General features: G+C 43.5%; 5 protein-coding genes across 5 annotated transcripts; 3 read left to right on the top strand and 2 right to left on the bottom strand.

The window, feature by feature from the left end:
* Positions 1-188: 188 nt before the first annotated feature.
* Positions 189-4,648, top strand: cfap99 (cilia and flagella associated protein 99; the record flags this gene model as incomplete). Its single annotated transcript, XM_079752972.1, has 13 exons — positions 189-338; positions 546-690; positions 784-878; positions 1,003-1,115; positions 1,230-1,407; positions 1,588-1,629; positions 1,872-1,960; positions 2,486-2,690; positions 3,217-3,358; positions 3,464-3,615; positions 3,703-3,908; positions 4,235-4,430; positions 4,571-4,648. Exons 1-13 carry the CDS (start codon positions 225-227, stop codon positions 4,646-4,648), a joined length of 1,755 nt encoding a protein of 584 aa, XP_079609098.1. The 5' UTR covers positions 189-224.
* A 352-nt stretch (positions 4,649-5,000) lies between these two features.
* LOC307087166 (uncharacterized protein) lies at positions 5,001-10,827 on the top strand. Its single transcript, XM_079752638.1, has 9 exons — positions 5,001-5,122; positions 5,919-6,095; positions 6,845-6,983; positions 7,388-7,476; positions 7,880-7,943; positions 8,607-8,695; positions 8,863-8,975; positions 9,159-9,315; positions 9,974-10,827. The coding sequence occupies exons 1-9, from the start codon at positions 5,074-5,076 to the stop codon at positions 10,129-10,131; spliced, it is 1,035 nt and encodes a 344-aa protein (XP_079608764.1). The 5' UTR covers positions 5,001-5,073; the 3' UTR covers positions 10,132-10,827.
* An 883-nt stretch (positions 10,828-11,710) lies between these two features.
* mrpl35 (mitochondrial ribosomal protein L35) lies at positions 11,711-12,850 on the top strand. Its single transcript, XM_079752960.1, has 4 exons — positions 11,711-11,751; positions 12,081-12,231; positions 12,339-12,483; positions 12,636-12,850. Exons 1-4 carry the CDS (start codon positions 11,721-11,723, stop codon positions 12,822-12,824), a joined length of 516 nt encoding a protein of 171 aa, XP_079609086.1. The 5' UTR covers positions 11,711-11,720; the 3' UTR covers positions 12,825-12,850.
* A 1,786-nt stretch (positions 12,851-14,636) lies between these two features.
* Positions 14,637-20,464, bottom strand: reep1 (receptor accessory protein 1). Its single transcript, XM_079752569.1, has 8 exons — positions 19,985-20,464; positions 18,646-18,718; positions 18,472-18,548; positions 18,185-18,305; positions 17,793-17,906; positions 17,235-17,391; positions 15,853-16,109; positions 14,637-15,275 (listed from the first exon to the last, which is right to left on the bottom strand). The coding sequence occupies exons 1-8, from the start codon at positions 20,014-20,016 to the stop codon at positions 15,216-15,218; spliced, it is 891 nt and encodes a 296-aa protein (XP_079608695.1). The 5' UTR covers positions 20,017-20,464; the 3' UTR covers positions 14,637-15,215.
* A 135-nt stretch (positions 20,465-20,599) lies between these two features.
* chmp3 (charged multivesicular body protein 3) lies at positions 20,600-23,364 on the bottom strand. The gene is made up of 6 exons (XM_079752572.1): positions 23,245-23,364; positions 22,655-22,715; positions 22,335-22,514; positions 22,071-22,192; positions 21,660-21,774; positions 20,600-21,449 (listed from the first exon to the last, which is right to left on the bottom strand). The coding sequence occupies exons 1-6, from the start codon at positions 23,287-23,289 to the stop codon at positions 21,310-21,312; spliced, it is 663 nt and encodes a 220-aa protein (XP_079608698.1). The 5' UTR covers positions 23,290-23,364; the 3' UTR covers positions 20,600-21,309.
* Positions 23,365-23,968: the final 604 nt, after the last annotated feature.

The following is a 23,968-nucleotide window of genomic DNA, read 5'->3' on the forward strand; positions in this document are numbered from 1 at the left end:
ACAGTCAGGTTTTTTTTTTTTCGATCTGTTTGTTGCTAGGCAACGTCTAAACAACACAGCCAGTTTATGGGTGATTTGTGCTGTGGGTATAACCTCCCCAATGTCTTGACACAAATATATAGGTAAGAATGAACCAGCTTTGATCTCGTCATGTACGATCCTTTTAATTCGGGAATGTTCTGTGTTCTGTGTGTTCGCATGATATAGATGCCGGATCCAATACAATGGCCTCAAATTGTGGACTTCTGGTCAAGCAGGCGATTATGCTGCTTGACAATTTTGACCCTAGAAAACAATGTCTGGATTACTTCATAGAAGATGCAACAAAGGCTATGGAGGTACTTTATCTGTTTGTGCGTGTGCGTGTTTGTGTGTGTGTGTGTGTGTGTGTGTGTGTGTGAGTGAGTGAGTGAGTGAGTGAGTGAGTGTGTGTGGGTGTGGGTGTGTGTGTGTGTGTGTGTGTGTGTGCGCGCGCGTGCGTGCGTGTGTGTAACACCTCCTTAAATGACAGCAAATCTATAACCCATAATAAACCTATATTTCAGAATATCAATGATCTGGATAAGACGTTCATCCTTGACATTTTCTCGGGCTGTATGGAATTTAAAAAGCTGCTGGACGTAGTCGTTAAACGGTTCTATGATCAGCATGGACACTGCTTAAGGAGAGGAGATCGAAGCCAGTTTGTTGGTGAGTTGAGAGCATTTTGAGATTGTTTTCAACAAGTAGACGAAACTGTCAGACATGTTTATCTGAGTGTCCATGTGTTTTGTAATTCCACAGTTATCTGTTACCTGGCCACCTTCTGTCTGGATGACCTGGGACTCAAACGCTTTGGAAACATTATCAAATCTCTGGACTTCAAAAAGATACAGAAAGTGAGAAAAAATGTCTGAAACAATCTGTTGCAATACAAATAAATCCCATTAAAAAAGTTACATCTATGAGGACAATATGCTATTGAACTTGTCTCATTAACTGCGTTCGTTTCCTTTGGTGAAGCTCGTGAGTTTCTTCTTCAATGTCACAAACCTAACTACCTGGATCCAAGGGGAGTGGATTCAGATTTATGACGCTGCTCATGTAGAAACCAACTGGATTACGCCATTGCTAAGGTGAAGAAAAGTCGAAGTGCTCTGCAGTATAGCCGTTCTCAATGAATGCGTATCAATCGTTGTTGTTTTTTAATGAAAACATTAATACATAAATATATATTTTCCGACCACTAGGTGGTGCCCGGAGATCGACGTCCTTATGGAAAAGCTTAGCGTTGAAATGTCCTGCAAGGGTCAGGCGAAGAGTGCTGCGGCGAGAACCACGGTGCCTCAGGAGTTCTGCCTTACCCAGCCAAAGCCCCGGGCTCTGCCGATGCCGGAGCCCATTCCACAACAAGAAAAACACCCACCTGCAAGTCGGATTTACTTACGTCCTTAATATCCCATCCACGATGTTTCAAGTATCTTTCCATCCAAAATTCCATCCATCCATCTATCCATCCCTTCAACTCTGATGCAAAACAAAATGGCTAAAATGCTGTAATTTTTTCTTGAGTGAATATATATTTTTCATATATCTTTTCATCTCTAGGTTCCAAATAGTACTTACAGGGCTCTAAACGAAGTTACAGAGGTATGAGGGTTTGCTGTATGTTAGTTATCAACTCCTATTTATTCTATTATGTTGGGACTTGTTGGCATAATATTTTTATTTTTAGAGAATGATGAATGAATCTATTGTGTGTGTGTGTGTGTGTGTGTGTGTGTGTGTGTGTGTGTGTGTGTGTGTGTGTGTGTGCGCGTGTGTTTGTGTATGTGTGTGTGTGCGTGCGTGCATGTGTGTGTGTGTGCGTCCTTGTCTTGGCTCCTTTGCAGACTAACAACTACCCTATGAAGCTCAACAACACAGCCATCTTGCGGAGAGCAGCCCTGTACAACCACAAAGTGGAGCAGGAGCTGAAAAGGTGAAGCCCATGATGGCACTAGTTACCACTGAAACCAAAAGAGCCGTCACTCAAACCCACAACAGTTACCAGGCTGGTTCAGTAACCATCAACCTCGAATTGAGATCTCTTTACCTTGTCCCCTACCTGTACCTGCTCATGAATGGCCAAATGTCCTGCCATTAGAATTGATTGTACTGTCATAAGAAAAAGTGATTTATTACATGTTGAGACAGTTTTTATTTTGAACTTTTTTTAAGCCTGATGTTTGGATTTTGTATGCTTATGTACGTGTGTGTGTATGTGTGCGTGTGTGCATGTCTGTGTGTGTCTGCGTGCATGCATGTGTGTGCATGTGTATCTTTATCTGTATGTGTGTGTGTGTGTGTGTGCGCGTGTGCTCGGGCATGTGCTTGTACATGTGTCCATGTGTATGTGTATGTGTGCGCGCGTCTGGGTGCGTGTGTATGTGCGCGTGTGAGTTAATGCATGTGCGCGTGTATGTGCTTGTGTGCGTCTATGCGTGTGTGTGTGCCTCCACCCCAGACTGGAGCGCCTGGTGGAGGGGCAGCATGAGCCCTCCTCCTTCCTGCGCTGGCAGAAGGAGATGCAGGATCGGGACCTCCAGGGGCAGCAGGCCCAGCTGGAGTGCCGGCGCCTGGAGGGACGCATCAGCCACACCAAGGGGGCCACGGCCCGCGGCCACCTCATGGAGCGCAACCAGAGGACCGCCCAGCTCCAGAAAGAAGAGGTGGGTCCGGGCTCCTTCCAACCTGCACCCCGACGAAGCCTCCCTGCACTCTGCATACTTGAAGGGCTGCCGGAGTATTGCAAGCAACTCTTTTGCATCTGGGTGATTAATTGCATTTACCTTTAGTTTCCTTTCCAATCACATAGTTCCCGTTGTAAATTGTAGAATCTTTCAGATACATCAAATGTTTGTTAGCCCGGGGAAGAGTTTTGGCAAAGGTAATGTCCTGATGTGCCGAGATCATCTCTATACTCTACACCGTGTACACACTTGCATGATTTCTCTTTTCTACGGTTCACCAAGTTTGCTGTTACAGCATTTTGGTCCGGTCTGTATTTGGCCGTTATCATCGTTATCCAGCATCATCCCAGAGTCTTTGGATGAAAGGGGCAGAAAGCGCTTAACGACGGGATGTAAACGTGAAACCACCGAACCACGCTCGGCCGGTCCTGTTTATGCCTGCCGCCCCCTCCCCACTCCCCGAGCGAGCGACGTCACCGATGATTCGCTGCTTCTCAAATCCCAGTCCACCCAGCTGATGCAGAAACAGGCCGAGAGGAGGCTGCGGGAGGAGAAGGAGACCAGGGAGCTGAGGCGGGCGGTGTCCGACGGACACAAGAACTCCAAGGCGGCCATGGCAAGACTGCAGGAGAAGAAGCAGGACATCGGTGAGTCCTTCCGCTCCGCCCCGACCCAGACCAGCACCTCTCCCCTCCTGTCCTCCACACCTCGCCGTAAACAAACTTCTTGTTTCGGTCGTCGACCCCGCGCAGTGAAAGAAGTCTCGCAGCAGAAGCAGGAGCTCCTCCGTCAGGCGATGGAGGAGGAGCAGGAGGAGCTCTTCAGGCAGTTCAACCTCATCCAGGAGACCCGAGCCATAGAGTCTGTGCGTCCCATCAGACGCAAGTTTGTGGACGAGACGGAGGTGAGTCAAACTTCATTTCAGTCCCACGCCAGACACCGGAACAGACCCGACGTACGAGCCCTCTGCTCTCTGTGGTCGTTCACCCAGACGGCGGGCCACGGCCTGCTGGGGGAGATGTCCCCGGCGGAGCTGAGGGCGCGGCTGTCCCTCCAGAGGGAGGCCGAGGGCCGCGAGCGGGGCCAGAGACGGGAGCGGATCCTGGGGGAGAAGCGGGACAAGGAGCAGCTGCTGCAGGAGCACCTGGAGGCCATCGACCTCCACAGCAAGGCCCTGGCGCAGGCCACCTCCCTCAGGTCAGGGCGGACGCAGAGCCACACTGAGCGGAGCCACGGGGCAGGTCTACTCCCTTTGAGAGGGACCCAGCTAAGCCCTAAGCCACATTGAATGCAACAATTGTGACCCGATTTTGTGCGAACGTAAGAAAGGTTTATTGGCAGCGTTATTCAAGCATTAAAGTATTTTCAGTATTAAAGTGATGTGTTAACTGAGAAAAAGTACAAAAAAAGCGTACATTTTCTTTGGTAGGTATGTTTGTCGGATGAATGGCGATACATTGTTTCTCCTCCTGACAATTGTACTAAATGCCCTAAGTGTAAATGTCAATGTAAATGGATGGCAGGAAGGAGGAGAAGAAGGAGAAGATGTCGAGACTGAGTGCTCTGCAGCAGACGGTGCTCGAGGATGAGAGGGTGCGGGCGCTGCAGAAGGTCCTGCAGGAGAAACAGAAGGAACGGCAGAGGCTGAGACCGAGTGCGGGCGTCAGGACAAAAGTGACCGAGGGGGCGTCTAACGTGAGGAATAGCAAACAACAGCAGGTGACGATGAAACCCATCAGCATGTAGAGCAGCACACTTTTATTGAGTTGGATGTAGAGTTGTACTTTGTTTCCAGTGTATCGTGCCATTAACAGCTCAGTGTTGTCCGTTCATTATTTTAACTGTCAAAACTTTTCCAGGAAAAACCGGAGGAAGAACGCTGGGCTGAGCTAGAGAGAAGCTTAGAGCGGCAGTTACAGAAGATGCACATCAAATGAAATGAATAAAAAAACAGCATGGACGTTTTCCCTGCTATTTGAGTTCAATGTTATTGTTATTATGTTGTTATAGTTGTATTAGTATCAGTTATCAGGAATTAAGAAATCATTTTGTTTCTGTATTTGTATGAGGCCCAACAGATTATGTGTCGCATGTTATCATTGTTTGTCACCTATAGTGCCCCTGCTGTCTGTAAGATGTAAATACATTCCTGTCACCATCCAGCCCATTCTGCTCTCTTCCTGCTCAGTCCTCGCCTAAGTAAAATCACATGATGTACATGTTGTCATATGACACCGATGAGAGCGCTCGCCCGGTTCGGATTCAGTCCTGATTCACCAACCACCTCTGTAAAGTACAGGCATATTGTCAGGGATGAAATTCTATAACATCGTCTGGCGGTTCAACTTCTACTAGCCGGAGCATGGAATGTTGGGGAATCTTGACCACGATTGCTGCCGCCTGCCTTCTAGGTACGTTGTTATTTTGAGTTATGTTAAGTTATTGGGTTCAGTTCAGTGATGACACAGTTCAAAAGTGGTCACTGGATCGTCTATTTATTTAATTGATACATTTGTCAGCGTGTTGTCACGTTATTTAACAATGGTTACAAATGTCTTTTTTTATAAGAAGGCTTAAAGCAAGTTTAAATAAATCTTATTTCTATACATAAATGGGATTTATAATTAAACTTAAGGTAAATCATAGATTTATGTTTATTTTCTAATAGCCTACTGATGTCTTAACATACTTTTTCTTACCATTTTAAATAAGTTTCCCCAAACAAAGGATTACGTTGAGCTGCTTGAGAAACAATATGCACCAAGGCAGAGCCGAACTAGAGGAATCATATGACCCCTCATTCTGAATAATTACATTTCTTGAAGAGGTCAGCACTTACTCGACCAAGCAGTTAAGCAGTTAATGTGATTACCACAATATTGCATCTGTGCAGATCAGCCACTGGCTTGTTCGTTTTTCTCCAACTAACTAGGTGTATAAAATGTTTTTAAGACGTTGAACTGGTACAAAACGTTAAAATACACAAAGGCATTCCATGCCAAATGCTTCTCGGTATCACGGGGCACATCTCGACTAGTCAGGAGACGCATCTGCCTTGAATCAGAATACCTTCTGTTTCACATCTCCTTGAGATTGTCAATTAAGAAGCTGGGTTTGTTTTGAGCCAACGTTCATACAATGTTCTAATGTATGCGACATCACTAGTAAGAAATTTAACTAAATAAAAAACATTCACTTTTTTCTCAGGCATGGTGGTATCCCAGACAACACTCGCTCCAGCCGTGGTGAGCACCACAGCCATCAGTGAGAACACGACTGATGTGACTGCAACTCCCATGATGCTCAGCACCCTCCCCCCGAGCTGCACTGGTCTCAACACCTCGACCTGCGAGGTCTGTGTTCCAGGGTCCCACTATGACAACGGTGAGGTTCAGCGGCTGGGACTGGTGGCTAACCTTCCCAAGTGTTGTGGATGCTTGCAAATGACATCCCATTTTTACCCAGCTCTATTGGACAGTCCTATATCATATATGTCTTTGAAACCCTGTGTTGTGTATCACTTTATCAACTGAATTCAACATGTTAGGTAATTCAATTTAGCTCTTGGTATCATTCATGAGATGGTTGCTGAGAGATCATGGCTTCCAAGCAAACAGAAACAAACGTTTCTGTTATTTGAGGGCATAAAGGAGGTGCACATTAGGGAGCAGGATTGTGCCAAAATGTGCAACTGTGCTAAGCTTACAGTACAACATTTTAGAATAACTCTCCAATAAACACCAACACCGTCAATAGAGCCTGTCAAAGGAGCCCCGTTGAGTGAGCCCTGTCAATAGAGCCCTCTTAATAGTGTCCTGTCAATATAGCCCCGCAAATAGAGCTCTGCCAATACAGCCCTAACAAAAGAGCCCTGCCGATAGAGCCCTGTCACTGTCAGTCTTATCAGCTGTCGCTGTCTCATGTCTTCGTAACCCAGGGATTGTCTGGGCCCGATGAACGCTCACTTGAAACAGGTGCAGCCCTGTTGACTTAAAACCCTGTCCTGATGTTTGCGACGTAGCCTAGCCGTATGGCAAATCACACAAATACATAAAGATTGCTGATTCTGAGGAAGGCAGGCAGTGAGGTAGTAGCTGAGGTGGTGAAGCTCACGGCCCTGTGGTTGTTTCCAGGGACCCTGATGTGCTCCTGTTGTCCAGACCCGGGGTCCTGCCTGTTCCCTGGGGCCTGTCTCCTGTGTGCCAGAGGCTTCTTTCAGCCGCTGGCTGGCCGGCAGCAGTGTCTGCCCTGTGGGCTGGGCTTCTTCTCAAAGTAACCGCCTACCTCAAACATATGTCCCATATTCATCTAATATACACGTCGCAAATACGCACAAAAATGGAGTCATTATTGCTCCAAAAACTGAGAATGTATCTATTTATTAACCACTGATCTGTGAATTGTTTAACTGTACTCTGACATTTATATCTAGGGCCTTTAGCAGCCCCTTTTATCCAAAGCTACTTATAATAAGTACATTTATCAGAAGAAAAATATGCCACCATATTTCGCTGTCGGGTAGATTAAAGATATTCATAGAAACACGTGCCAAGCACTAACAACTGCTAGGTTAATCCCTTCCCCGTCTACAACAGCTAGGATAAGATAAGGATGCTCTGCCTCCTGTGATGACGCTAACAACACACTTCCTGTCCTTTGTCGTCTGGTTCTGGAAGCGTGACGGGTGGCTCCACCTGCCAGCCCTGCCCGCGCGGTTCTGCTGGCAACACCACCGGGGCGGACTCCTGCCGGAGCTGCACCCCAGGTCTGGGCCCCAGCAGCACCCCGTAGACCCACTATGGCTACAATATGGGATACTGTTTGCATTGGAGTCTGCTTATCATCCAATGCATTAACCATGCATCACCCTTTTAAATGAAAGGTTAAATGGAATGTATTTTTACTTCTCAATGTTTAATAAAATTATAATCAGTGAATCAATTTGGTCCGTAGAGAAAAGGTGAGGAAAGCAAATGGTTAACAAAAGATGGATGATTCATAGTGTAGGATTATGATGACGTCGATGCATGCATCATATTTCTATCTAAAACGTAACGATCGATTAATACGATCTCCCGTTCTCCTGACCCCGACTGATGCGCACATCGGTGGCTGGGGACCTCAGTAGAATCAACACATTCAAATCAGATCTGTTTTATATTTTTCAGGCTTCTTCTCATCTCAGCCTGCTTCCAGCTCATGTAACCCGTGTCTTCAGGGAACCTTCTGCAAGTAAGCTACCCAGAGGACTAACCCCCCCGCCTGTCTGCCATGATTAGTTCTGTTTCTACCGCATCACATGCCCATTGCTCATGGTTCTGCTTCCTGGAACATAACAATCAAAGCGGTTGCATGGATACAGCGGAGACCAAAATACTGTCAGAAGTTGTGCTTCAGGGAAGCTGAGGAGGATTTAGCTTTCCTGATATTTTGGGTTGGATGTCGACGTTGGCAGTATGCTGAATTGAACCCCTGCTTCGTCTAGAAGGGCTAAGATACATTCAAACCAAACATAATTTAAGATCGGGCTTATATAACCATGGATAGATCAAAACAACTGATGAAAAGTTAGCTTTCAGGGAGACAGGAATTCTCCCTTAAATTCCCGAAACTCTTGAACGTCTATCTGTGGTCTGTTGTCCAGTTTAATTGGGAACATCTGGTCAACAGAATAGAAATAGCTTTGGCTCAGACAATCATTAAGTCAGCAGGCAGCTTAATTACATTTTCTTGTCTATCGAAAAGTTCAGTTTTTTGTTCCTGCTAGTTAGAGGCGTATCTGCTCTTGTTTCCAGCAGCTCCTTTATCTCACAACAGTCGCTGCCCTGTACTTCATAGTCTAATCTGAAATACCCGTTCCAATCTAACTTTATTTTACACTTCCTCTTCCGATAGCTCCTCTAACTGTGCAGAGTGCCCTGTCTGTCCTGTCGGCACAGAATCCCTTCTGTTGGCCTCAAAGGATTGCACTCAATGTCGGCCAGGTAACTGTGTGGATTTTATTTTTAAAAACGATATAGCAGCAGACCGTATTATTGTTAACAGCTGTCAAATATGTTTAACTGTAGATTCTTTCCCCAGTGATAAAGGCCAAGGGGACTCACACATGAGGTTCAGACATTTAAATGTTTTGTTTTGTTTTTTTGGACAGGCATGCACAAGGCAGCTCATCAGAAGATGTGTCAAATCTGCAGCAGTGGATTCTTCCAGATTCACTGGGGCAGGGAGAACTGTGACATCTGCCCTGAAAACCACTACTGTCCTGTGAGTCTTAACCCGCTTAGATAATAGCAAATATAATATTGTGTTTAGGGTTAGGTGTTTATTGACGTCACATGTTTTGGATTTCGGCCATTTTCCTATTCAACACTAGAGGGTGCTCAACGTATTTGTTAGCTCTATGCTGTGGCCATCAGACTGCCATCAACAGTTGGTCCTTTTTACTAGAGTCCCGATGTGAGCCCCATCCTCTGCCCGGAAGACGCCTTCTGTCCAGCGGGGAGCAGCTCCCCCAGCTACTGCATGGAGACGTTCTTCCGCAAGTCAGGGGAAACATGTGAGCTCGCCCCGGTCACCATCGCTCTGCTGGTCATCGGTGCAGGGGGTGAGTAGCGTGAAAAAAAATCGGAAATTGCCGGCAGAATCTTTTGTTTTGCATAGGATGACTGCCTATACTGGTTATACTGGCTCTAATGTTTTTGATATAAGGAGAGCCTTTCCCACAAATTGATAAAAGGAAAAAAACCTAAGCCTAAATTATCTACTAAATGGCATACCGACCCAGACAAAAAATCTAAAAAAAGAAATGCACAAAACATGAATGTGTGCCATACTTTGTCCTTAAACCAGAGGATTTTGTTTTAATATGCATAAGATATACACGGCATTCACCCACACAAAATGGAGAAGTCCAAAAAAATGCAGTACTAATCCCAGTAATAATCCCATGTAAATAGAAAGCATTTACCCAGAACTTTTCTAACCAGCGGCCAGCCACTCAACATTCACCCATTCATGCACACATTCACACATCAACGGCGGTGTCAACCATGCTTGCGACAACCAGCTTGTCGGGAGCAGTTAGGCAGAGGTGTCTTGCTCAGGGACACCTCGACATTCAGCGAGGGGGAGACGGGGATCGAACTAGCAACCTTCCAGTTACACACAAACCCGCTCTACCTCCTGGGCCTCATCCCGCCTCAATAAACGATGGGGGTTTTGTGTCTGATTTAAAAAACCAACCCTGTTCAATGTGTTCCCAGTGGCCTTCCTCTTAGTCATCCTGCTGTTCCTCCGTCGACGGAGAGACACGGACAGCGAGCTGTCCGCCGCTCGTGCCCCGCTGCTCCGCAAGGAACGTCCTCAGGGCCGCTACCACGGCATGCCCTGCGACGCAGAACCCATGTACGCTGGCTGGTGATGAACACCCGGTGGTCCCGGTGGGACGCCCGTATGTTCCGGTCCTCACTAGACGGCCACACGGAGGCGCTGTGTTTGTATCTGCTTATGCCACTGCTGTGGATGAAGAACATGTCCTGAACGCCTAGCTTTGTTGATTTGAATACTATGTGGAAGATTATTCTTTTATGGTACTTTTTACTGAAAATTGTCAATGTTTCGTTGACTGACACTGTAGTTATTTTATTAGATTATTGAAACAATCCCTTTTTGTATCTTAGGCGAAGGAGTCTAGACTCGGTTTGATGAGGACATTCTCTATGTCTGCAAACGCTGTCTTATGTTGAGCACTTTGTTTCTCTGAATTAATTTAATGTGTTTAACTGCACTCGCATCGCTGCAGATTTGGTGTTTCTGCTTTGGTTGTTAGCTTTTGGTTGTACAAAGTCATTTTTTATGCATTTGATTGCAGTACCTGAAGTTGAATGTTTTTTTTGTTTAGTATTTGTCATCTGTCATATTTAAAAAGATGCTTGTGTGTTTTAATGAAAACAATTACAAAGCTATCATCCCGGGCTGGACCACAGTTTAACTTGCACTATGCAATCTGTTTATCGGTTGAACAAAGAAGGTATTAAACTGTACAGAGAGGACACTATGTGGTTGTGGTGGGCTGTTTCTGCGTTTGTTATCGCAAAATTGTCTTTGGAATGTCAAATAATTACACATTGAAACATAAAGTGTATCTTGCAATATCTTAATTAAACTACTACAACTACAATACGAATATATTTTCATAAAAAATAAATAAAAAGGCTATATACTTTAAAGCAATGTAATGCCTTACATGAAAATCATTTCGACCTCTAGACGAGCTGCTATTTATGAACGCACCAGAACAGTACCTCAAAAAAAATGGATACTGTCTACCTCTGTGCGATTTTTAACTGGCTGTGGAAATCGTGTCCATCATTGTACCCTTTATGCCACGGCAAAATATCCATCGCTCTCTGTACGCAGACTCTCACACTGGTTGTTTTTTATCTATAAGTGTCTCATTGGACTGGTCCCCTCTTATTTATGTGTATACATGTATGCAAATGGTTTGCGCTCTAGTGATGTGTTACAGATGTTGTTACCCTGGGCTAGAACTGAGTTAGGGAAAAAGGCCTTTTAATATGCTGCGCCCTCTGCCAGGAACACTGTACAAAAGGACCTGAAGCTGTCACAGGTTACCTAGGAGAATTCAAAGCAATGCTAAAGGACAGGGGAGATATTATTATTATTATTATTATTATTATTATTATTATTATTATTATTATCATCATTTTAAATAGTCATATTATTATTTCACATACATAGTTGTGTCCCTCATCTTGTACTATACATTGACTGGTGCTGAGTGTGGTTTGTGAGAATTTATGTGACTGTTTATTTTATCATGGTGCTGCCTTCTTGGCCAGGTCATTCTCGTAAAAGAGATTTTAATCTCAATGAAGTTCCAATCTGGTTAAATAAAGGATTGATGATGATGATGACGAGCGCACTAAACATTTTAACAAAACCGTGCAGCTTGTCCTTTGAGCTTCCCGTAGTAAGCATAGAATAAACATGGCGGCGGCCTTGGTGAGGAAGGTCCCCGGTACGTATTTCTCAAAATGTATATGTTCTTTGGGAGCTTTCATAATAAAACGAGTCCAATGCATTTCGACATTTATAAAATAATACAAGCAACTAAAGAGGCTATCGCTGTCATTTACCTTATCACATGTTTTAGCTATGCAGCTACAAAGCTAATGCATGCAACCCTCAATACCATGTCCTGTCAATATTAATTAATTTGTAGTGTTACTTTCCAGGTTTCCTAAAATTCCCTAGTTTCCTAAAATCAGTTCCATCCTTCCGATCCATAGTAAAGATCTGCTTTATTTTACTTTATATGTGCTACTTAAATAAACCTGTGTTGCATAGGCCTGCTGAGACCTCTGATGACCTGCGCCAGGGCAGCCAAGATTGGACAGTTTTCTACCCTAACGCGACCCCAGACATCTCCGATATTTGCTGCCGCTACTATCAGGGCTTCTCATTCATGTCTTCCAACCCAAGTTGGCATTTTGCAACGGTAAACACTGTCCTACAAAGGACATCACCACACTGAATGGTTGTGTGCTGACACCCGAAGTGATTTGAACTATGTAAATAAATGGTATTTCTTTCCAATCTTTTCAGTGTCACACCTCTGCTTCCTAGTTTGGGTCTGCAGCAATGCCGAACACTGACCTACTTTGGGCTGCGTAAAGGAAAGAAGAAGACCGTGAGGTCCGTGGTGAAGCGGTTCCTGAGGCTCCATTGTGGTCTCTGGGTCAGACGGCAGGTACAAGATGAATCATAGTTTCTGCAGTGGACATATCAAAAAACGAATACTGTGCCAAAATCAATGCGTTATTCTCCTAAAACAAGAGGATAATTACATAATGTATATATACAAATATAATAACATTTTCCCTACTTTCTTTCATTAAATAGGCCGGATACAAGAAGAAACTATGGAAGAAGATGCCTGCCAGACGGTACAGATTGAGGCAGCATGTCTTCTGTAACAAGACGCAGAGCAAGATGCTGGATAAAATGACCGGTCCATTCTGGAAGAGAAGAAACTGGTACCTTGATGATCCCTACTTTAAATACCATGATCGTGTCAACCTGAAAGTATAAATCCTGTGTGTATATTGTCTTTGATTATGGTGTAATAAAGTTATCGTATAAAAAAAGGAAAGATTGTCTTCCATTCTTATGTAAACACCTGGTCATGTCGTATGGCATCAGAGACAGAATTAAAGTGTTTTAGTTAATTGTTTTAACTTTTATATTTAAGTATTAACTCCCCTGGTTTAGCTGTTCGTATCCTCACAACATGTGTTGGCTGGTCCAAGGTCAAATAAACAGATCACTCAATCTCATTATTGATCTTTTCTTATCAGAGTTGAGCTAACTTGTACCTCTGCCTTCCCTGCTAATACAGCTGTCATTAAGAATTTCAGCAGAAAATGTAATACCTTTCCCTCATTTGCATTTTAGAAAATCATGGATTAATACACGAACAGGTTCAGTTGTCATATTTAATGGCTGTATGTCAATTCAACAACAGAAGCGTAACAATAAATGGATAGCCATGCACATTACTCCTTTAGAGTCCTTCAGTTTTAAAGACTGCTGACATTCTGGCCTGCCAGAAAAGATTGTATGCTATATTGTTTATATATATGTTAAATAAGATGTATACATATATTCCAGAAAACACTCAATTAAATGATTACAAAATGTCTATCAGTAATGCGTGATAAGGCCAAAAACAGGTTCACACTATTTCACTTAAAACCCATTTTCATAAACACAAATAAACATGCAATGATAAATGCATATGATTCAGATGTATACAAATCTGATTCATAGCAATGATCTAGTTATTTTGTTTTACTTTATGAATTTCTTGATTATAGGAAAAAGACGACTAATGCTGAAACACGGACTTCAGAGCTTCGTGAACACAGAAAAGACCTGCAGTTTCCACCATTGAGCTATGGAAAGAAATTGTGTGTGCATAACAGCTCTACGACATTAGAGTAAATCATGGTGTAAACAGAACAGTGGTACCTGAGAAGCTTTCGTGTCAAACTTCCAACCGCCTCGATAAGATACAGTAAATGACAGGATTGCTTGATTAAAATCCTGCCATCCTGGACAGACTCATTCATCAGAGGATGTAAAACCATTTAGCCAGAGGTTAATCAACTTAATTCAGCAGTGCGACATCAGGAACCAAGCAGATCACCTCTCACTAGAAAAAAGAAATACACAATTTGAATCGTCGAAAAGTAATATCGGAAACCTACCAGACGATACAAATAACCGTGTGATATTGTGTTCAGAAAATTAATAGAAGACCCATGGGTTTTTAATTGCTCGGTGACTTGTTACACAGTGTTTCTTAATGAAGGATGTTCATATATCTTTGATATATACATATAGTAAATCTTTTTCATGTATACATAAACCGTTTTCCAACTGTTGAATGAGATACAAATCTTAATTTTAAATCAGAAAAATAACAGAAATTGTGATTAGATTTGACAAAGTGTGAATCTGATTTGAATTTCAAAGCATTTTCTCAAAACAGCTTCACAGATCTTTTAACACATACTTTTAACATTGCTATTATGCATTTAATAAACACATGTAATACACAGATATAATGGTGCATTCATCGGTTGAGACGACCAGCCATTACTTGCCATCCATTTAGTCTCTTCCTTCCTATTAAGGACAATATTTTTAATCATATAACGAGTGCAATTAGATTAAAATACTCCAGCCCACAGCCCATTTTCCAATTAGCTTTTCAAGGCTGTTGACAATCCCCAATGGTTAATCTGGTTGCCTTAGACCCTATTGGCATGTCACTGCTTCACCAGCTAAAAAAGTATCCATACTGATTATATTCAAGTAGAGCAGCGCTTAGTAGTAGAGATCTCTAAAGTCAGCAGGTATCAGAATCAGTTCATTGCAACGGGTTGACCATGGGGTCTCTGCAGGAGTTCCTCCATAATGGGACTGCACACTGGGACTTTGTCACTGACTATTTCTGACATGACATTCGACCAATACTTTCTGTTAATCAGCGACAATCAAGTCAGTGGACAAAGGTCAAGGAAGATCAACCATGCAACTGATATAAAAACAACCCAACAAATGCGATGCGAATCACATGAGATGTACAGACACACACACACACACACACACACACACACAGCACAATAATCACCAACATAAAATCCAGATGTCCGTCGGCATAAAAATCATCCATTCTTGTGACCAGCATCAGTCTCAGACACCTCCTCTTTTTTTTTTTTTTCTAAAAGCAAGTCCCTCAGGGTATTTATAAACACACAAGGGTCTTAAGTCACTTTGGTTACCCTACTCCATAACAAGTCTGCTTAATATATGTAGCTTTTGGCCATACACAATTTTTCCTCTGTATTTGTTTTACATTTTTTTGTTTTGCAGTGAAGGCAGCTGAAGAAGTGTGGACTCGGGTTCCACATGGCTTCATTGTGAAGAAAGGGCACTCCTGGATCTTGTGAGCGGCCTTAAGACTTTAGGAGGAGGCTAAAAGGAGAGGAGACAAATATAGATGGGGTTTAAAAAAAGAGAGGGCAGAAGGCGTTGAGTTAACAAAGAACGAGTAGTGATTTAAAATAACATTTAATATCATTTTCAAATCCATAGTTGAGTGTGACAGATGCAAGCAAGCACTATATTAAGAAAGGATGGAGTGGACAGGTTGGCAGAGAATACGGTTTGTCATGTCATCTGTTTCTAATTTTAAACGTAAAGTTAGTATACTATATATATAGTTGTTTTTGAATTGAACTACAAACAGAATCAGTCCGTTTGTCCGCCTGAATCCTGTCTGAGGTGTTTTCCAGCGGTCACCTCCCTACCTGTGAGTTCTTGTAATCAAACAATAAAAGATCCCCAGTAAAAAAGATTTTAGTTCATGCACTTCGTTCAGTGGCACACCAAGCATCCCGAGTCCCCGATTAAGGAGTGACGGGCCTCGTCATGATTTAGTTGGACGCACAACAGGACATATTAGGGAGTGAGTCGGTTAATCGCACTCCTTATGTGTGCTCATTTACAATCAGGCAGCAGCAGGACAGCCGTGTTATTAAACGGGCAGTACCTCCGGGGCCTTCTTCTTAATCTGCCTTAGCTGGGGTGAGCGTGACCCCACCTGCACCCCTCTCCCCACGTCCTCCCCCTCCTCCTGTTTCTGGGGAGCAGGGCCCTGGGTGGGGGAGGCGGAGGGTGGAGAGGGCCAGGGGGTTGGGGTGGTAGGCTCAGCCTGGAGTTTAGAGGCCCAGAGAGTCTGGGACTGCAGCTCCTCGGCGCTACAGTGCTCCAAGACCTCATATTCAGCCATGTCAAAATCCTCCTGCCCTGGTGCCATGGGAGAGGACGGCCAGAGGGGTCAAGAACAGGACGGGACACAGAAACACGGCATCTGCCCTTTTATAGTGGGAGCGCCATTCCCAGATTTTCCCTGTGATTGCTGGAGGGTTGCAACATGGTGGTGGGCGGATTTGTGATTGATTGGTTGGAACATTGCTCGGTGACACAGGAGAGCAAAAAGAAAATAGTTCATTGGAAACTCGTAAACCAAACCCATATTCTAATGAGGGCCTCAGGCCTGTGACCTGTGACCTCCCTGGACTTCATTGCCGCGGGCGCAGACCACGTGTTCACCGCTCCCTCTGCTTCGCGTTGACATGAGGGTTAACACATACCGAAGTGTGTTTCATTTGTTTTAGTATAACTTAGTTGGGTTACATAGTTAGTTTTGGACGAAAGGTTGTCCTTAGATGTTTTGTTTTTAGTAGATCATTTGCCCTTTTTGAATATTTACCTAAAATGAAAGTAATAATTAATCTTTTTAAGTTACTTGTCAAGCTAGAAGTTAATTGTAATTCAGTTAGAATATATTGTTTAGATTGTGCAACGATTTTCAAAGTAACAATTGCAGTCTTCTTATCAACAAAAATTATTGTATTTCAAGATAAAAGCGAGGCTGAAAGGCATAAATAATTGAACAGCAGTCTGTAACGTGTACACTTGTACAGCAGTAAAAAGCTGATAAATGCACACATTTTCAAAACATGGAACGAGCTCAAGGTACAACTTAATTTAATGGTTGCTATGTGCATAAGCAGCACTGTGGCGACTTGTGGCTGTCAGCCTGTTCCAGACAGGAAGTCGGCTTCAGGATGAGGGAGAAACCTGGAGGGCAAAGGCATGCCTCATATCTGCAGATGTTATATCTGTGTGTTTTTGTAAAGCCATCTCGCCCAGTACGGTATTCAGATACCACAGGAGGCAAAGGCTGATCTCCTATTAATGGGCCATATAATGACAGCACCCACCGTATGACAGCATGCTGATATGTCCTGACAGCACTGAGAGCCCTCACCCAGACACCAGACCCGGTTATCACCGGTTGAGACCACAACTCGGGCGTGTGATCTTTTCTGTCCCCATATTGGTCAGTAGAAAGACACTTTTCCCCACCTTTGCTGTAACTCTCTGACTTGCTGCGCATCATGGACCGCGCCCGGTGCTGCGACGCCGACTCGTGTTCCCCGTCGACCGAGTCTGGGTCCGCCTGGCAGGACGACAGGTCCTGCATGCTAAAGCTCCTCAGCCTATCAGACAGGACGCCCTGACCCTGGATGGGAGGGGCACACAGAGCAGCCTCAGGTGTCATTTTGTTTACCCACAGCTGCTGTGGGTAAACAAACAATGGACAGCCGCCACTCCAGGAGAACGCTCACCAGGAAAACTCAGAGGAGTTCAACCTTTGTGTATTACTAGAAAAAAAAACTTGAACACACACACACATGAACACGCACACGCGCACACACACACACACACACACACACACACACACACACACAACAACCACACCCATAGAATTGTTTTCTCCTATTGAAAGTTCACAAAGAGCAGAATCCCCATTCAAGTGGCTTTCAACTACAACATTTCACAAACAAAAAGAAAAGGGACAACAGGATGAACAACAAGCCGTCTGCTGGACAGCGCAGCAGAAATGCCCGGGCTCAGCACTACCTTTGACGCTGCCATGACGGCCGCCGCAGCTGCCACGTTCAACCCTTTCCTCCCAAAATGCACCAGGGTGTCATAGCTTTTGTCCTTGGCCTGGCAGAGGTACTCATCAATGTCCTGCAACCGACACACACAACAAATGAATACAATGATTTATAAGAAACAAAACAACACTGTCTCTCTGCTGATGGGGCCCAAGAGAAACCAAATGAAGATCATGATTCTTCTGAATCATCAGTTATCATCAAGCTCCAAACACAAAGTGGATGAAACATAAAGGACATGATGGTACATATGTCATCATTGTGGATCTCTCTGGGCCTTGCTTGAGGAAGGGGAAGAGGAAGGGAAAGAGGAAGGGAAAGGCAGGTTTAACACGGTGATGGGACGGTCACCTTCTCTTTAGAGGAAAGCGTGGGATGAACGAATTTCCTGTAGAGAACGCTGGCTCCCTTTGTGTATGGGGACAGCAGCCACACCACAAAGGCTATCTTCAGCTCATAATAGAAGGGGATCCTGCAGGGAAAAAAGTACAATGATTAAGCACCTCTAAGGTCACTTTTCCTCCTTCCCTGTTGACGTTGTAATATCCCTACGAGTATTCACTGTTTGACACGACAGTGACCTTTAAAAAATATACAATGGTTGACGTTTGCTGTTATTCAAAAGAAATACCCCTTACCAACATAGAAACATGTCCGTAAATACTTCTGCAGCAGTAAATAAGGCAAATATTATCCAATACATCATCCATTTGACCTGAAACAGAACAAGGAAAATCATTTACAATAACAAATGACTTATAAAAGCGCTCCATGTCGTATGGGATTATGAAGCATAGCAGTGATAAACTTACATATTCTTTAACGTCTTTCAACTTAACCGCCTTATATGATGAGTATGCAGGGTATAGTGTCCCAAATACAAGTCTGAAAGATAAGAAACATATCAGCCATGTTGTGTACACACAATCAAAATCTCCAAACTGAACCTAGACCGACTACATTATAACACCAGGAATATGTTGCCTTGTTTGTAGTTAAACGCAAAAAACAAAATATGGCCTTCATTTGTGTTATGGACAAGTTGTGTTGTTTCGAGTTGAGACACACCTGCGCTGCTGACTCCAGTCCAGCCACAGGACTAGAGGGCAGACCCACGAGTTCAACGGCTCAGCAACAGCTGTGAGCGTGACCTGATCAAATTACTGCCCTACATAAAATTGCACCACGTTGGCCTGGCATGAGAACATCACTGCCACGACAGAACTCTCAAACAAGACAACAAGAGCAATTGACTGTCAAATAGACTGGACTGGGCTGCTCGAAGCAGCCCAGTCGACTTTTGTCCCAAAGTCGAACATCTCAAACTGGCCCCCAGTGACAGTGTTGCCCAGCCGAAACCGAATACGCCAACGTGCTTGTAACAGGATATTGTAATCTAAATTTAATTGACGTAGGCAACGAGCTTGTAGATGTGTAGGCCTACGTGCTATTACTTAGTAGGCCTGTATAAAACGATAGCCTACAATCTATGAAGACGCTGGTTGAAAAGCACAAGAAGAAATACAACTGATCATGGCAATGGTTCATGAAATACCTAATTCTATTATTATAGAGTGAATCGATGCTATATGAAACCTACAGCCCTAATCTTAGTATTAAAAGTAGCAGTTGAATAGTAACTAGAGAAGGCGAACCCATCCCTTTGTTTTCACAATACCAGACCCCTCAAATTATCACATCGGGTTTCGGTCACCTCTCATGGGGTGAAATCCGCGGGTTATGGGATAGGCCACCCTATATCTCTATATCAGCGATATTCTAACACATCATACCCCTACACATGATTTGACATTCCCCTACAATCCTGTCAGCCTTTTGTCTGCCTTTGAACAACAATGGCATTGCATGCTCGTCATTTAATGGGCTGCCTCTAGTTGAAATAAAAATGTCGCCTAGTTACAAAATAATCTACTTGCAAATAAAAATCAGCACACAGGTCCTCTGAAACACCCGAGTCATGTTTTATTGTACTAGAAATACGACCACGTCTCTGTTGCCATATAAAGCGACTGCTGGGCTGCACCTGGCCAATGAACCGAGTGGCCTATATAACACACACCGAAATAAACCGTGTTTCTTGTCTGCTTAAATGACAAGAAAATGAATATCGAAAAATATAATATTACTTACACCACAAGTCTGGAAATAATCCACGAGACCATCGCGCTGTGTAGCCGAGCGTACGCTCCGTCTGCGGGGAGGAGTTCCTGACTGGCGCTCCACCAGCGAACAGGCGCGTCGCTCCACCAGCGAACAGGCGCGTCGCTTGACGCGCACGCAGCCAAGAACGTGCAGAATAAACAGTGGATGGTCCATTATAACCTTCAACCATAGATGGCATTGTTGTCATGCATAAGAAAAACAAAACCACGACTTCATAATACTTAATGTCCAGACGGAAGATTAGAGTGTACTTTGTTACTGCTGGTTGACATTGTTATTAATATCATATAGGCCTCCACACGATTACTACAGTATGATTTACTTCCGTCGCTAGAAAGAGTGGAAGACCTGTATTTGACATGATGCTTGATATTTCATGAACCTTGGTTCTACGTTGGGACTCCAGAGGGCAGAAAGAGAATTAGGGCAGGATCGAGTTACTGGCTGTAGCTAGGGAATTCTGTGGCTTTCAGGTAACAAATCTCTTCTTCCACTTTCATAAAAGAGGCAACCTTTCTTTTCTGCTCCTCCCATCACAGTTACACCGAGTGAATGAAGGAAAAGAACAACACACAGAGGGTCTCATTTCCAACCAAACATTTCATTTTCCACGCATCTCACCAAAATGTAGATTTAGGGCATTTGGGGACATGACTCAAATGAACCACAATGATGATTCCTAATGTCTTAAATCCCTCACACAATTATATGTGTGTTATACCAACAAGTGTACTTGCATCCACATAGGTCCACAATTACTATCGATACATTTTGACTGTACAGAAAATATCTACTGAAAGATTCAATAGTTCCAGATATGGTAGGCAGATTTAAACAGAAAGGAATTGGCTATTAAACGCAGATAAAGACTTAATGAAGAACAACCCAGCTGCGGTTCTAGTTAGTTTTTGGAAAAGAGTGCCAGACCACTATTATAAATAAGCACAGTACAATAATGTGTTTTTGTCTGCAGGCTTTCTATACTGCTTTATAAAATACCACTTCTTAAGTCTTGTGATATGGTGTTCAAACCATGCTTTGGATAATAAGCGTTGGCATAACCTGCCCCCACCTAAAGTAAGGATGGCATTTTGCTCCGGCTGCATCGACTTTAAAAAAACAAAAAAAACAGAAAATGTTATACACACAGGAAAGCCTTAGCAAAAAGCACACATGACCCCAGATAAACGTAGGCAGACGATAAACAAGCAAAGATTCCAGGTAAACCAAAGTAGTCTCTGTCCTTTTGGGGGGCGAGCAGAAAAAGTTGGCAGCGGGACGAACGGAGGGCTCTAGCTCCTCAAGGCGGCCAATCTCGACTGCATCTCCTCGATGTCCTCCTCGGACTCGTCCTCCGAGGCGGCGGTGGCTCCCTGGGCCTCCATCTCTGGCAAGGCATCTGTGACTTTGCTGGGCGCCTTTCCAAGGGCACCTAACGGAGCACATACACAACAGTACACAATTGTTTGGTTTTCTATGTAGAAAAGAGTCACAACAATTATCATGGAGAGCATGCTCGTATTGCATATCAACATATTGACGTCATACAACACTACTTGATGCATCGTACTTAATACGATTATAATTAATGACTCATGGTTTGCAGCTGCTTGTTTGTTGTTTAGCGGATTGCCCCACATACCGGCTGTGATGTCAAAGAGGATTTTGTCCACCTCCTCCTCTGCTGCCTCCTCCATGTCCTCCCCATCCTCCATGCTTTCAAACGTGTCTTCCATCATTTCCTCAATTATGCCAGCCTAGGAGATAGAAAACACACCTTTTTTGAGTCCATTTTCTAATAATAATGGCTGTAAACCAATAGGCATAATGCTCCTATTAGTATTATTGTTCATTATTATTTGAGAATTAGTAGTTGTAGTAGTGATGTTTTTATCCATATCATTAATCATATTTTTACAAATTATTTTGTGTGCCTTTAAACCGGACTATGATTTTGATTTACTTCATTACATTTCTTTCATTGAAAAGCCTCAACGCATTAAGAAGTGCAACTAGACTATTAGTTAAAATACTGTTTGTGTAGCTTTTGGACCTTCATCATCTCCTTTGAAAGGTCCCTCATGGTGGCCTGGATCTCTGGGATCTTGACGAGGCTCTGCATGGCTTTCATAACCTCTGTGCTTTTCTGAAGGGCTCCAGCAACACGCACCACAGCTGGGATCACACAGAGAGACATTAGACATCAGAACTTAGTTGTATCCTCTAGAGGATAAACACAAATAGGAGCCAGAAATTAGGCACACAAAAAACAACACATGAATCTAGCCGACATAAACTGTTTTCTTCACACACTTACCAAGCTGATTCTTCATGCTGAGTAGTACGGAGTTCATTTGAGCTTTGGAGGCATAGAGTTTACTGACGGCCCGCCGTGACTGGATCAGCTCTTTGGCGAGGATGATGCACACATCTCTCTGGCCTTTCTTGCCGGCATCTTTGATGGATCTTTTGACTTTTTCCTCTTCCCTCTGAATGTCTGGAAAGCGATGGATTATCTTTACATTTCATGAGTTCAGAACCCTATATGCCTATCGTCTTACGTTAATAATACATATAAAAACTGTATGAGTGATTTCAGAAAAAATAAGAGCAGATATATAAACTTTCGAGGCTCACCTCGAATTTGTCTGTCAATCACTCGCATTTCCTTTCTGATTTTGAGCGACCATTCATTTATCTGAAAAAGGAGGATTTTTTGAATAGGTAACGAGTTGGGAATATAACGAGCCACTGCTACTACTATGCATATTGTTCAGAATATCGAGTCAAAGTCTGTACACTACGTTGTCAGATCACGACATTGGCTAAAAGCTGACAAAATATGGTTTGTTTACATCCGATAGCTGACCTGTGTTAGCTGGAAAGTATAGCAGGCTAACTGCTTATCGGTGCTAAAAATATAAAAGTGTTGCGTGATTAAAGTAACGCGGACATACAATAAAAAAAGTATGTTTGTACATATATGAGAGTAAGAGGTGTAAAGTGATTTCTTTATAAGGTTAAGACGAATGTTAAAAGGATGCTAACTGGTAAGCTAGCAAGAAGCAGCAACAGTTTGGAAGATTCCAACTAGCCAGGGAGCGACAGTTAGCTTAGCGGTTAGATAGCTTACACACCACCCCGTTCTGACGGAGATCCTTTGAGCATCGGGGTTCAAATCCTGGGTATGTACAAGCTCAAAAATCCCCTCAAAATCCTAAACTCACCAGGTCTTTTGGTGGTTTCTCTTGTGTTCTTCCGAACAGACCCATCGTAGCCTTTAAGTTAAATGACTAGCTAACTGCTACCTGAAGTATTCCACTGGCTCTTCCTGTTCCTGATGTTCCATGGCCGAACCCCGAGCCCCGCCCACCTCAGGACACAGTCTGGCACCATCAGAGTTTATAGTTATGTATAACTCTATAATAATATATAGTTTATAGAGTATAGACTAGTTAATATACCATAGGTATATGAGTCCCATAATAATTGCAGTTAAATCTACATAAAAAACAGCAACTTTATGCCTATGCTAGTCTGGGAAAAAGCTAAAATCATTTTATTTTTAGGAGATATCTTGACCTTTTTTTATGGAAATATTTAGACTACTATTACTACTACGATAATACATATTAACCAAGACTAAGATCAATGTCAAATTCTGGACAATTCCAAATAATCGGAATTGGTAATTCCGATTATCTTGACTTTTACCTAGTTAAAAGCTTTTAAAGCGATTTACTAACCCACACGCGCCTCACACACACACGCGCGCGCACACACGCACACACCCACCCACCCACCCACCCACCCACACACACACACACACACACACACACACACACACACACACACACACACACACACACACACACACACACACACACACACACACACACACACACACACACACACACACACACACATTTATACCCGCCCACATAGATACTA

This window comes from Pollachius pollachius (assembly GCF_949987615.1).
Source record: "Pollachius pollachius genome assembly, chromosome: 15".
NCBI lineage: Eukaryota > Metazoa > Chordata > Actinopteri > Gadiformes > Gadidae > Pollachius > Pollachius pollachius.

Coding starts and splice junctions, on each gene's coding strand:
- chmp3 (XM_079752572.1), bottom strand. CDS start 23,289: ATGGGTCTGTTCGGAAGAACACAAGAGAAACCACCAAAAGACCTG. Junction 22,515..22,654: donor GATTGACAGACAAATTCGAG/GTGAGCCTCGAA, acceptor ATCGCTTTCCAG/ACATTCAGAGGGAAGAGGAA. Junction 21,450..21,659: donor CCTCTTTGACATCACAGCCG/GTATGTGGGGCA, acceptor GTGCTCCGTTAG/GTGCCCTTGGAAAGGCGCCC.
- LOC307087166 (XM_079752638.1), top strand. CDS start 5,074: ATGGAATGTTGGGGAATCTTGACCACGATTGCTGCCGCCTGCCTTCTA. Junction 8,696..8,862: donor TTGCACTCAATGTCGGCCAG/GTAACTGTGTGG, acceptor TTTTTTGGACAG/GCATGCACAAGGCAGCTCAT. Junction 8,976..9,158: donor CTGAAAACCACTACTGTCCT/GTGAGTCTTAAC, acceptor CCTTTTTACTAG/AGTCCCGATGTGAGCCCCAT.
- reep1 (XM_079752569.1), bottom strand. CDS start 20,016: ATGGTCTCGTGGATTATTTCCAGACTTGTGGT. Junction 16,110..17,234: donor GTCAGAGAGTTACAGCAAAG/GTGGGGAAAAGT, acceptor CCATGGCACCAG/GGCAGGAGGATTTTGACATG. Junction 15,276..15,852: donor TTAAGAAGAAGGCCCCGGAG/GTACTGCCCGTT, acceptor CTCTCCTTTTAG/CCTCCTCCTAAAGTCTTAAG.
- mrpl35 (XM_079752960.1), top strand. CDS start 11,721: ATGGCGGCGGCCTTGGTGAGGAAGGTCCCCG. Junction 11,752..12,080: donor CTTGGTGAGGAAGGTCCCCG/GTACGTATTTCT, acceptor TGTGTTGCATAG/GCCTGCTGAGACCTCTGATG. Junction 12,484..12,635: donor GTCTCTGGGTCAGACGGCAG/GTACAAGATGAA, acceptor TTCATTAAATAG/GCCGGATACAAGAAGAAACT.